At 29.3% G+C, this 13,360-nt stretch overlaps 4 protein-coding genes across 4 annotated transcripts in view; 2 read left to right on the forward strand and 2 right to left on the reverse strand.

Annotated features, from left to right (window-relative positions):
- Positions 1–100: 100 nt before the first annotated feature.
- Positions 101–1,195, reverse strand: LOC113369794 (elongin-C). The gene is made up of 3 exons (XM_026610365.1): positions 1,053–1,195; positions 612–827; positions 101–280 (listed from the first exon to the last, which is right to left on the reverse strand). Exons 2-3 carry the CDS (start codon positions 818–820, stop codon positions 139–141), a joined length of 351 nt encoding a protein of 116 aa, XP_026466150.1. The 5' UTR covers positions 821–827; positions 1,053–1,195; the 3' UTR covers positions 101–138.
- A 1,944-nt stretch (positions 1,196–3,139) lies between these two features.
- Positions 3,140–3,980, forward strand: LOC113369792 (signal peptidase complex subunit 3-like). Its single transcript, XM_026610363.1, has 4 exons — positions 3,140–3,369; positions 3,442–3,604; positions 3,673–3,776; positions 3,851–3,980. The coding sequence occupies exons 1-4, from the start codon at positions 3,227–3,229 to the stop codon at positions 3,978–3,980; spliced, it is 540 nt and encodes a 179-aa protein (XP_026466148.1). The 5' UTR covers positions 3,140–3,226.
- A 1,253-nt stretch (positions 3,981–5,233) lies between these two features.
- On the reverse strand, positions 5,234–6,734 carry LOC113371208 (FGFR1 oncogene partner 2 homolog). Its single transcript, XM_026611849.1, has 5 exons — positions 6,717–6,734; positions 6,505–6,639; positions 5,957–6,208; positions 5,424–5,549; positions 5,234–5,362 (listed from the first exon to the last, which is right to left on the reverse strand). Exons 2-5 carry the CDS (start codon positions 6,637–6,639, stop codon positions 5,234–5,236), a joined length of 642 nt encoding a protein of 213 aa, XP_026467634.1. The 5' UTR covers positions 6,717–6,734.
- A 407-nt stretch (positions 6,735–7,141) lies between these two features.
- Positions 7,142–13,360, forward strand: part of LOC113369786 (chromatin-remodeling complex ATPase chain Iswi-like) — an 85,771-nt gene continuing 79,552 nt past the window's right edge. The window contains 5 exon segments of the mRNA XM_026610358.1: positions 7,142–7,323; positions 7,388–7,614; positions 7,853–8,322; positions 8,325–8,738; positions 9,001–9,272. Coding sequence (XP_026466143.1) covers positions 7,267–7,323; positions 7,388–7,614; positions 7,853–8,322; positions 8,325–8,738; positions 9,001–9,272 — 1,440 coding nt within the window. The 5' untranslated portion in view covers positions 7,142–7,266.

A 13,360-nucleotide genomic window follows, 5' to 3' on the forward strand; every position in this document is an offset into this window, starting at 1 on the left:
AAATAAGATATCAAACTGATCAGTAGATATTATTAACTAAGTTTATTAAAAGAACAAGTTACTCATATATACATAGCAAATATCTTATCAAATAGGCAGACCTGAAGAAAATATATCATGCAAATATATTTAATTAATTTAACAATCTAAAAAGTTTGCTGCCATCAAAAGTTCTAGAGCTATTTCTGGAGCAATGGGAAATTCTGGAATTTCTGTTGAACTGTTTGTGTATCTCACTTTATATGTAAAATACATACACACTTTCTGTAGAACATGGGATCTGAAAAATAAAGCAAGGTGAGTGGCAATGTTTCAGATTTGAACATAAATAAAAATTATGTCATTGGTCATAAACATCTTGAGTTATTGCTAACAATTCTTGAATCAATTAATTATTGACTAAATTAACCACTATACCATTATATTCAGTGTTCTCAAATTTACCATTCATATAAGCTACACAAAAATATTGATAATGTTATTAAATAAAATACGATATTAAACATAAGTTACTTGAATTAGAGATTTGAAGTAAATAACAAATACTGGCATGTAATAAAGTTTATTTTATTAATGTGTATGAAGCTAAAATTAGAAATTCAACTACATACGGTATCTCACGAAAATTGACTTCATTTGCTTCATTTTCAGCAAATTGTCCAGGGCCTGATAACATAGCTTTGATCGTTCCTGATGTTAAAGCGTGTTCACGCTTAACAATGAATTCATGCCCATCAGAACTTATTAATTTTACATACATAGCATCAGGACCCTCACACCCTCCATAAACTCGTTCTCCAGATCTTTCATTGTCACTCATTTTTGATCTACAATGAAAAGTAAATTGATTAAATCAAGAACATAATTCAATGTCCAATTAACTTATGAAGGAAACTGTCAAGTGACACAAATAATTCAACAATGTTATGAGATATGAGAAAATATGTTGCATATTCGAAGCCATAAAAATAAGTAATATTATTTCCGAACATTTTATTTTTAACTATCATAATTTTATTTCAAATGTCAGAACACAGTTATATTTTAATCACCTTTTTTAATTCAAGAAACAACTACACAACATTAACAATTCCCAATACAAAGTGCAATGTCAAAATCTAATGCAAAAATATTGAAGTAGATATAATACAGATAAACAATTTTCAAGTGCTTCTGTTTAGCGCAATGCAAAGTTCACATACTTTGCCTCTTAGCCTTATTTGATTCATCGGATTCGTCGCTGAAAATAAATTCGAAAGCAAGGGGAAAGACTGACATATCATGCAATACTAATTTATCATTAAGCCCGATATCCCGATATGTACATACTCTTCTTTTGGCTATGTGTACATGTATTCCATGTACCCAATATAGTCCTAGACCATGGCCGGTAATCTCCGAACTTTTTCTTTTATCTATGCTCCGAACAAATGTCTGTTTCGCGATTTTTGATTTTAGAGCCCCTGCCGCCGGTCGCGCTTATTTTCGTTTTGATCGAATATGACAGAGACGTAAATCAAACATGGCGTCATTGTAAACACTACTCTTCTTTTATCTATTATTGTAAACATACATTATGGCATCTGATGGCATCCATAGATAAGAAATAGTTTGATTGATTGAATTTTGAAGGACCAATTGTAAAATACTTTAATTATAACTGTATATATTTATTTTTTATTAATTACAAGTTATAAGTGTATTTACAATAATTAAATAATAAAATAATAAAAAAAATATGTTTTAATATCGTAATGATTGATTTTTTTATATGATTATGGATTGATGATTTTTTGTTTATATCAATATAATCGCACACTTTGATATGGCAAACAAATGTTTATATTATGCCGCGTCTCCACTGTTACGAATCCGTGCGGCGAATGGTGCGTCACGAACAAATTTGCGCAGCGGAGTGATACTGTGCGAACGCACGAATTCCCTTTAAATTTGTCCACTGCGCATGTCCATAGCGCACTTTTTTCTTCTTTTTTTGTTGAAAATGGGAGGGGGGGTTATTTTTAGAATTACGTACCCTGCCGAACATGGTCGAAGCGACACGAAAATTTCAATAGCTTGCGTTCGCGGCGCTCGCTCCCGCCGCGAGCAACCCGACGCATCGGGCTGCCGAGAATACCCGAACCGACACTAATGGATTAGCGTCAAAGCGCGGATCAAAAATGTAAATAAGTAAGCAGTCATTAAAATTGATGTACTAATTATAATTTTATCTAACTATTAGTATAGGAAATACATCGGTAATTAAGTTATAGATATGTTGAAATATATGTATATCCAACTAAAATATATTTTGGTAGACTTTATTTATCATATTTCAGAGTTAATTTATATCATCATGATATTATCATGTATATATATATATATATATATATATATATATATATACTCTTACTACTTATATGACGTATCATATATTATTATTCAAAATAAATTAAATGTTTCAAAAAAAAATGGTAATATTGTATTATTTGCAATTACGCTAAATATCATTTAAAATCTTATTAATATGCAGACTGAATTTTTGCTCAAAGTCTTTTCTGACAAGTATTTATATTTAGAACAGAAGTAATAATTTTTATTCAAAACTGATAATTGTTGGTCAGCCTGCCTCTGTATTCGTATACGTTATTTCTTTGAACTTGTACGTAAACGTTGATCTGTGCTACGGTATAAGTTCAATTGTACAGTGAAGGCATTAAGATATTTCATCGAATCCTCAATTTTGAAAATGAATATGCGTAGAGAAGATGTTATACTTCTTTACACTTCTTATAATTGAACTGTATCAAGAAAAAAAATATTATGGAATCCTAAAAATTTCAAATGTATCAAATTGCTCGCAGTGTGCGTCGCGCACAAGAGCCAACGCATGCGTGCGTCGCGAACAGGATTCGCCGCACGGATTCGTGCAGTGGGGACGCAGCATTACATTGTGTAGTGTATTACATTTATTATTGTAGTGTATTAAATTTATTCAAATTTCTCTGTGCGCCATCTAATACAAATGTACGCACCATATTTAAAATGACACATTGACGGAGTGAACACTCTACAGTAAATTTTATTTAGATGATTTATGCTTTGGCTGTGACAGTTAATACTAATTTGTATAACCTCACCGAACCGAACTGTTACTTTGACGTGTCCTTTTCCAAAAGCGACACAGTTTAAAAAATTGTTTTAGACGTAGTGAATTCAATAAAATATGCACACTGTGCTTACAAGAGCAAATGCTATTTTAGCATATACATTAAGTGTATTAGCGTTTCTTACGTTTTGTTGCTTTGCTTCTACAGTTTTTATTGATTACCGTACACCCGCACATATGAATACTGTAAAAGTTGTCGTGTAAGGATAATTGTAATGCAATTTACAATTACGCTGAAATGTAATTACTAATAGTACAATAATATATTTTAGAAAAAACGTGCCCGACTATAGTGCATCTAGAGAGAAAAATGACTTGGGTTTCCTTACATTTGATTTAAAAACAAATTTGACTGACTTATTTAACTGGAATGTTAAACAATTGTTTCTATACTTAACAGCTGAATATATTACACCAAATAATGAACTGAACCAGGTAAATTAAATGGTGATTTTCCATATTTAATAAACAGTTTTGAGTTTTATATAACAATTTTTGTTCAGGTTGTACTGTGGGATAAAATTATTGAGCGTGGACAGAATGCTGTTCTTGATATGAAAAACATGAATACTAAATATTATTTTTGGGATGATGGAAATGGACTTAAGTGAGTCATATTTAATTTATATTTAAAAATAATTAATATTATACTTCATCAATAAAAATGTACTTTTGTTTAAGGGGTCACCAAAATGTTACTCTTACTTTATCGTGGAACTTAATTCCCAATGCTGGCTTGTTGCCTAGTATTTTTGCACAAGGACAACATTCATTTAAATTTCCTGAACAGTATACTACCTCAGCTGTATGATGTGATATATTTATGATTTCTGCAAAATTTCAGTAAATGTTGTTTACTTTTTAATAAAATAAAATAATTATGAAAAAATATGTTTTGTGATTATAATAATACACATTTTTTATAATTGTAGAGAATAATAGTTCACTGCTAATATTCTATGAGAAATATAAAATCTTTAAGGCATCATCAAATATAAATTATAGCCTTTATCAAAATCTATACAATGCCAAATTGGAAAATAATGTTAACCCCACACATGTATTAGCATTTTATTACACTCAATAATATTGAAGCTTTGGATAAGGGCTGAATTACAAATACTAAAGTTTAGAGTTTGTAGCACAGCCTCGACTTGAATCAGAAATTAACTGGTATGTTTTGATCAACTTGATCTTTAAATCAAAATTTCTTAACATTTATTCTATCCTGTATTGCTATATATGTATATATATGTATATGAGTCGCTCAGTGCACACATCGACTAACTCCACTTTTTGAAAAAAACTGAGATATTAGTGGGAAAGAACTTGGTATAATCATAACTTTTAGTATTTATAATAACTTTCCGGAATAATAAAGATTAGCACCGTTAAATGGCAATTTTTTTTTGGCCATTGAATAATAAGTAATTTATTTCAGAAGCCATTTCGATTAACTCCATACTCTGTATAATGTAAATCGTTTCAGTAACGCTGTATCTGTTCTGGCCGTGCATCGACGCTTCTACATTTATATTTGAATTCATATTATCAGGGAAATTTTAAAGAACAATATACATTAAATCATCGCGTTTCTCAACTTTTTGTTTTATGGAGTTAATCGATGTGTGCATGAGCGGCTATATATATATATATATATATATATATATACATAAATTTTACATTTTTGAAATATTGATTTTTCTTAATACAAAATGAAGAGCAGGAACAGGTTTGTTGTGTAATTATCATTTTATATTACTATGTAAAATTCTAATGATTGAAATATTTAATAGTTGTTTCAGTAAAAATAAAAATTTTTAGTACAACATACTATAGTCAAAAATATTAATAAATAAGTTATACATTGGACCGCTCCTGTATATACATATCAAACCTTAAGAGTAAATAAAAAAAACTGTTATTTTTATTATTTTTAAATACAATATTATTTCAATAAAACATAAATGCTAAATGTAACAAACTTTAGTAATAATTAATCATACAATTACATCAATTATAAGTTATTTATAAATTATCTATTGTTTTAAATACTTTACAACATTAGTCAGTGGAGTTATTCACGGAATCAGTTTGTATGTTTTTGTCTTCTGTTTCATTGCATGTAATAGACAATATATTTTCGCCATCAGATCCATAGCTTTTTGCAATCTTCAACAACTCTCTAAGTCCCTATAATAATAAAGGTTTGAGTAATTAAATATTTTTGAATATGTTGAAATTATTTACATACTTTATTTTCTGTTGTTAAACGACAAAGTTGCTCTTGATCTTGATTCGAAGCTTCCTCATCAATATTAGCAGCCTTTTGCATAATATACACCATCTCTTGAATCTTATTAGCCTGCTGTTTTATAAGCTGCATAAATAATACTATATTAGATTTATACTTTAATTGGTTTATAAAATATACAAGTGATTTTCACAGATCTTTGTAACATTGAATTAATTTGTCTTATGCCATTTTTTGCAATTTCTTTTAATAAATAATCTATCATGAACTTTTATTTCCAACGACTAGTAAAATGATAAATAAAATTAAAGACAATAATTATTACCATGTTACTAAAAGATACTATGATGTAAAATAAAAACACCGAAAATTTAAGACAGGATATAGAAGCATGTTTGAAAAGTTTGAAAAATGCCTCAATATAATATTAAAGCAAAAGTGCAGGGATGTTCAAAAGTAAAACTAAAACAACTATTAAATATTTCAATAATTAGAATTTTCCATAGTAATAAAATGATAATTACACAACAAACCTGTTCCTGCTCTTCATTTTGTACTAAAGAAAAATCAATTTTAGTTTTTCTCATTTGATAAGTAGTGTGTTGTCTATATTTAGTCATGATATGTTCCAAAGCATGTTGATGGTCTTCTAATGCAGCACGTAGTTCTCGATTCTCTTGTTGGATTTCTCTTATATATCGATTCTCTTGCTGTATACCAGCAATTAGAGCAGTGTGTGGTCTTTGAGGTGCTACTTCATTTAGTAATTCCAATTCATCTGGGTACTAAATGTATATATATATATATATATATATATATATATACATATATATAAGATATATATATATATAGCTGTTGTAATATTAGCTAAGAGCTTAAGTAAAAATGCATAAATCCCAAAATTTATATATATATATATATATATATATATATATATATATTATGATTGTAAGGGCACGTCATTTGATTTAGGCCTTATTCTAGCATAAAATATACTTATTTTGTTAAATATCAAATCAGTAAAAATAATATTTATATGAATTTATATATAGTTTTCAAACAAAAAATAACCATTACTAACTTGTTTTATTATGTCAATTTGTTTGCTCAAAGATTGTGTTATTTTTATCAAAGAATCTCCAGCAGCTTCTCTAGTTTTCAATCTACCTGCAAGCCTTTTGGCATCAAGAATAATATTTTGAATTGTAATTGACATCTGGAATATATAAATTAAATAGGATTAAAAAAAATTTTGTCGTGATTGTGATTGGCCTGTGTTCATGGTTCAATTACATTGGTAGCATAGGGAAGATAAAATATCCTTATTATTATTTGAATCACATTTTGTTAAGTTTCATATGGCATATGTAATATCTTTTAAAACATTCATTGATATAGCGACAATACAACCAAATTTTACGAAAAAATATTTATCTGCCAATCGTAAGTGATTGACAATTGAGAACTATTGGGTACTCTTCTTTTATCTATGGTTTAGCTTTACTTCTTATCTATGTTTTAAGTGTTGTTATTTTCAAGCGGGTAACACTATTTTGGTTTCGCGGTTTTCGATTCTGAGGTGACAAGAAGATACCGGGATTGTCTTTTTTTTATCCACTTTTGTTTCGTAGAACATAAGTAAAAAAAAATAGTTTAGTGTTCTGGAGTAATTCTGTTATTTTTTTTAAATACTGTGAATCACAATATACTTAAATAATTTGTATATTGTATTTTCCACAAATCTTTATGTGCTACTATCTAGGCATGTTATCCGCAAGTCCAACATCAAGATTTTAAATACTGAAGAGATTTTTATAGAATTCGTTTTACGGTATTTGCGAATATGTCGAAGCCAGAAGAACAAATGGATCCTTGTGACACAGCTGAAAATTCAGTTTCGGTATATATTGAAAGACGCGTAAACAATAAATTATGCAAATAACTAAATCTTGCATTCTTTTTAGAATGAATCTTCTTCAGATACAATTTCATCAAGAGGAAAAGAAACCGATTTTGAAAATAAGATTGAGAATGATAGAGGTAAAAGATTTGACTATCTGCTACAACAAACTGAGATTTTTTCTCATTTTATGACAAATACTGGACCCAAAAATCCTTCAAGTCCGCTCAAAAAAAAAGCTGGAAGACCTCGAAAAACACCACTTGAGAAGAAAGATGATAAAAATATTGAGTATGACAATACATTTAAAAGTATATTTTTAAGTACTATTATCAGATTGTTAGTTAATTTTGTTGCTTGCTAGCTTTATAATGTATGTTAGCATAAACATTGTTTTACATTAGTTTGTTTCCAGAACAAACTTGAACATAATGGATATACATATAACATATATATATATATATATATATATATATATATATATATATATATATATATGAAAATAACAACATATTTTTAATCAATTCAGCCATCGCCACCGTAAAACTGAGCAAGAAGAAGATGAAGAACTTTTGGCAGAATCAAATGCTAAACTGAAGCAAGTAACTCGCTTTGAAAGCTCTCCATATTACATAAAAAATGGTGAACTTAGAGACTATCAAATTCGTGGCTTAAATTGGATGATATCTTTGTATGAAAATGGTATTAATGGTATACTTGCTGATGAAATGGGTCTGGGAAAAACTCTTCAAACAATATCGTTACTTGGATATATGAAACACTATAGAAATAATTCAGGTCCTCATATTGTAATTGTGCCTAAATCCACAATTGCTAATTGGGCAAATGAATTTAAAAAATGGTGTCCGTCAATCAGGGCTGTGGTCCTTATTGGTGATCAGGAAACAAGAAACACATTTATTCGAGAAGTAATGATGCCTGGCGAATGGGATGTGTGCATAACTTCTTATGAAATGGTTATAAAAGAAAAATCAGTTTTTAAAAATTCACATGGCGTTATATGGTCATTGATGAGGCTCATAGAATTAAAAATGAAAAATCAAAGTTGTCTGAGATTCTTAGAGAATTTAAAACAACTAATAGACTACTATTAACTGGAACACCACACTTGCAAAATAATCTTCATGAATTGTGGGCATTATTAAATTTTCTCTTGCCTGATGTATTTAACAGTTCAGATGATTTTGATTCCTGGTTTGATACAAATCAGTTTTTGGGTGATAATCAATTAATTGAGAGATTACATGCTGTACTTAAACCATTCTTACTTCGACGTTTGAAAAGCGAGGTAGAAAAGCGATTAAAGCCCAAAAAAGAACTTAAAGTCTATATTGGCCTTTCTAAAATGCAAAGAGAGTTGTATACCAAGGTGTTAATGAAGGATATAGATATAGGTGATTTCTTTTTCACTTCTGAATTTCCTATAAAAATAGTTTATATAAATATTATTAATATATTTTATATACATCTAGTAACAGTACATTTTAATTTTTTCTATTTTTAAATTGCACATTATACTGTAAGTATAGTATAATATACTATGATATTATGACTAGATGATACGATAACTCAGTCTTTTATATAATTTACAAAGTCTATTACATGTTTTTTTATACTAATTTTATAGGATTTTATAAACCATTTATATTATTCTAGTTAATGGTGCTGGAAAAATTGAAAAAATGCGCTTACAAAATATTTTGATGCAATTGCGAAAATGTACAAATCATCCTTATTTGTTTGATGGAGCTGAACCAGGGCCCCCTTATACAACAGATGAACACTTGGTTTATAATTGTGGTAAAATGAGTTTGCTTGACAAACTCTTACCTCGGCTTCAAGAACAAGATTCAAGAGTATTAATATTCAGTCAAATGACAAGAATGTTAGACATATTAGAAGATTACTGTCATTGGCGACAGTATAAGGTATGAGCAAACAGTAATTATGGCTTTAAATTAGGCTTGCAACGAATAGTAAATTAAATAAACAGTAGCGCACTATTGAAGACCAAATATTTAACACATTTCCCTGACCAAACACTGAATATTTGGTAACTTGGCTTTGAGAGCCTAAACTCGTTTGTTTCAAAGTTATCACTATCCACTGTTGTTATATTACTAACACATTGCATGTTTATTCAATTTTTATGCCTAGGCTTGCAATGATTATTTGGTTACTTTATGGCCGAATACCGAATACCTAAATAATATATTTTGTTATACATGTATACTATATACATATATACTGCAGTACATATCTATATAATTGATAAAATAAAAAAATAAACTACTAATAAATTTCGGGCACTGTGTTGTGAAATGGTAATGGAAAAACTCTCACACTATTCTTCCTTAAATTGAATTGGAGTTTAATTCAGTTCATGGACCTGCCTTAGGGCAGTACCAGCCCCATTATATATATATATATATATATATATATATATACATATATATATACTAGATGACCCGACAGACGTTGTCCTGTACCCACCTCAACGTTTTTTTAATATCCTATACTAATACTTATACCGTTCAGTTAAAAATAATCACACAGGCCAACAAAAAAAAGTTTTTTTTTTGGTGCCTCAAATGTTAGAGCTGATTCTTATAGTATTTTTTGCGCTGATTTCAAATCTGCAAACCATTTTTTTGCATCAGCTCTAGTTTTTGAGATACGAAGAAGTTGCCGAAACCCGGTCCATTCGAGGTCGTCACGGAAAAGAACTTTTCACAGTGTCAAATAATTCCCAACTAAGGCCGAATGGGTCTTATAAGTTTGTATGTACAAGTAGGCATATCTCATTGAAACAACATTCTGAATTGTATTACTATTTTGTACTTTCGTTCCTTATATTAGGTGCGCAACTAAGTTCTCGCTGTTTGTCAGTATATGGCTTTATCAGTAAGGGTTGGTCGATTTTGACAAATCCAAAACGTCTTGAAGCAAGCTTAGAGTAAGTAAACTAACTGCTGCGACACCTAATTGATTTCGTTTTGCATTATATACTTCTGGTTAAGTGAATATGTCCAATTTTATGCCAAACAATCGTCATTTGCGGAGAGTGTTGATTTTCGTCTTCCATTAAAAAAAAACGGCAGCAAAGTGCATCGAGAGCTACGGAAATGTTGCTCTGAGCGAAACAACATGCCTTGAGGGGTTTTGTCGCTTCAAAAATGGTGATTTTGATGTTGACGACCACCCTCGTGAAGGAAGGCCAAAACCTTCAAAAACGCTAAATTGAAGGCCTTGTTCGAAGAGGATTCGTGCCAAACTCAAGAAGATCTTGCTTTAGAATTAGGAGTTACCCATCAAACCATTTCCAAGCTATAGTATGCGTCGGGGATGATTTAGAAGCAAGAAACTTCGGTTCCTTGTGAGTTGAAGCCAAGAGACGTCGAGCGTCGTTTTTTTGCCTGTAAACAACTGCTCCAGCGGCGAGAAAAGAAGAGGTTCTTCATCACATCGTGACAGGTGATAAAAAATAAATACATTACAGCAATCCAAAGACGAGAAAATCTCGGTTCGGCCGAATATTCACTTCGAAGGTTATGGCTCTACATATGGTGGGACCAGGTCGGTGTTATTTGTTATGAGCTGTTGAAACCGAGTGAAACCATCACTGGAGAACTGTATCGAACTCAATTGATGCATTTTTTTATAATAAAGTTACATTTTCATCGAAAAAAACAGCGAGAACTTAGTTGCGCACCTAATATCGTAAAATTTATCATATATATTGTATCTTCAAAACTAAAGCTCATAGAAAAAACCAATGTCATTTTTGAAATCAGCGCCCCAAATATACTTAAAAACAGTATTAAAATCGTTTGCACCATTTTCTTTGTTGACCTGTGTCATTATTTTCTTCGAGTTACTATTTACACCAATATGTGAGTGATGTTAAATGTAGTACTGTTTCAAATAAAATGATTATTCTCAATTCTCACAGTTAACACTTCATTATCCCTTTAACAAATATTAAAATATGTTCAATAAAATTATATATTAAAAATTATACACTGCGATTTATAGAACAAATTTATTTCCAATAGCTCAATTTATTTTATTGAATTTAAGGATTACATATTTTTCAGACATACATGTAGATGTGGATGTTTAAATGAATGATTTTTTGTTTATTCACGGCTAAAACATTGATTTTCCAAATTTATCACACTAAAAATGATCGTCTGCCTTTGTGATTTATGGTCATAGCATAAGATACACGTGTTGAAAATTAAAATCTTTTAAAAAGTACAACAAATTCAGAAAGAATTAATATAAAGAAGCAATATCACCTTTTATTTTTCTACCAAAAAATAATTGCTTCAATAATGTTGCCTATAATTTTTATAATTTCGTACCATATTTTAACTAGCTTTTAGTAATTTTAATATCTAAATTACATTTTTTTCTCCAATAAATCAATATACATTATTGCTTAAGTTTATATTTGAAGTGAATTAATTTGTTAAATCTTGTTCACATGTGCTCTATTCAACTTACGATCAACAAAATTATTGCTCTGTAAATTTTTATACTGTGCTCCAATTTACTTGATATTTTTGAAATAGGCTAATCCTTAACTTAAGTTCAGAAGTGAAATCAATTTGCACTCCGTCACCATCCACCGCATTAATTGGATTATTACTCTTTTAATTCTGATTTTATCAGAACTTGTAATACACTATTTTAAAGGTGATTAAATGAGTTACAACTTTCTCTATCATAAATTTTACAGTAACTTCTCTTATTGTGAAACGGCGAAGGGTTAAAGGGCTCGAAAGACCTCTGATTGGACAGGCACGCACTCCTTAATTAATACCTCTATCAATATTTGTGTAATGGAAAAATAATAAACAACAATAATTCGTCAGAAAAATACCACGAATTTTCATATATATATACTTTTTATACGTATTTTTTCAGAGATATTATAATGAGAAATTGGATGTATTTTTTAATGTTTTTTTTCATGAAATCATGAGTTTTTTGAAAATCGTTTGTACTAAAGTTGTGGTATTTTCTAGAATCCATCAAGATCTCTTAAACCAAGTTAGTTCTAGATGGAATACGATTATTTTGAAATTTGGTGAAAATGGCACTGAAAAACTATTTGATTTAAATGAAAAAATATTATATGCGTCTTTATTTGCATGATAGTCTACTCATTTTACACGCTTATTTTGAGCACTAAAAACCCCTTTTCATATCTAGCCTAATAATGTTCCTAAAACACTATAATATAGCGATTATTAAGATTTTAATTGATTAATTTTGTTCATTACATGATTTTCGTTAAAATGTATATTTTTAAAGATTTAGCAAAAAATGATGAAAAACGCAAAAAAGAAACAAATTTTAGTAGCGAGTAACTTGAAAAGTATTTGCTTTTCTGAAAAACATTATTAAACATTTTCTTTTATAATTAGTTCTTTTATCGATACCCAACACTATTTTGAAAAAGAAATGTCATCCACCCGAGAAGTGGTAAAGGAGTCTAAATTGTTTTCACTTCTGAAGAGTAAGATGAACCTAGTTCCAAAATTCCAAACGAAATGGAAAAACAGTAAAAAAAATTCAGACCGAAAGCGCTCCATTGAGTAAATATTCCGTACCCAATGATAAACATATGAATTTTTGACACAATGAAACTTCTAAATAATTTTTTATTATTAATAATGTAGACATTACATTTTCCTTATTCATAATCATGAATTATTATATTTTAATATTGCCTTAGCCTATAAGTGAATAGAAATGTTTGGCAAATTTTTGACAGTCTTCAATTGTTTTTAATGTCAAACTAAGCTTCAAATATTTTCAAGGGCAAACAATGATAAGCGGTTTTTTGTATTTTTTTCCATTTATTTCTACAATCTAACTATATTTCTATGAATCAAAACATTCTAGAAAATTTCCCGAACAAACTTCAGGAAGATTCATGAAAATCCGAATATAGTTTAGGAGGATTAATGAAACTTACATTGTTACAGAAGAATTTTATATAAGA

The sequence above is a fragment of the Ctenocephalides felis genome, unplaced genomic scaffold (genome assembly GCF_003426905.1).
Source record: "Ctenocephalides felis isolate EL2017-DRISC unplaced genomic scaffold, ASM342690v1 CF-g0.4_SCAFFOLD_01492, whole genome shotgun sequence".
Lineage (NCBI taxonomy): Eukaryota > Metazoa > Arthropoda > Insecta > Siphonaptera > Pulicidae > Ctenocephalides > Ctenocephalides felis.

Excerpts from the sequence above, each read along its gene's own strand:
- LOC113369794 (XM_026610365.1), bottom strand. The coding sequence starts at position 820 with ATGAGTGACAATGAAAGATCTGGAGAACGAGTTTATGGAGGGTGTGAG. Across the intron at positions 281-611 it reads GTCAATTTTCGTGAGATACC|ATCCCATGTTCTACAGAAAG; the intron begins GTATGTAGTTGA and ends TTTATTTTTCAG.
- LOC113369792 (XM_026610363.1), top strand. The coding sequence starts at position 3,227 with ATGCACACTGTGCTTACAAGAGCAAATGCTATTTTAGCATATACATTA. Across the intron at positions 3,370-3,441 it reads AATACTGTAAAAGTTGTCGT|AAAAAACGTGCCCGACTATA; the intron begins GTAAGGATAATT and ends AATATATTTTAG. Across the intron at positions 3,605-3,672 it reads CAAATAATGAACTGAACCAG|GTTGTACTGTGGGATAAAAT; the intron begins GTAAATTAAATG and ends ATTTTTGTTCAG.
- LOC113371208 (XM_026611849.1), bottom strand. The coding sequence starts at position 6,639 with ATGTCAATTACAATTCAAAATATTATTCTTGATGCCAAAAGGCTTGCA. Across the intron at positions 5,550-5,956 it reads AAAATGAAGAGCAGGAACAG|CTTATAAAACAGCAGGCTAA; the intron begins GTTTGTTGTGTA and ends TTATTTATGCAG. Across the intron at positions 5,363-5,423 it reads GTTTAACAACAGAAAATAAA|GGACTTAGAGAGTTGTTGAA; the intron begins GTATGTAAATAA and ends TTATTATTATAG.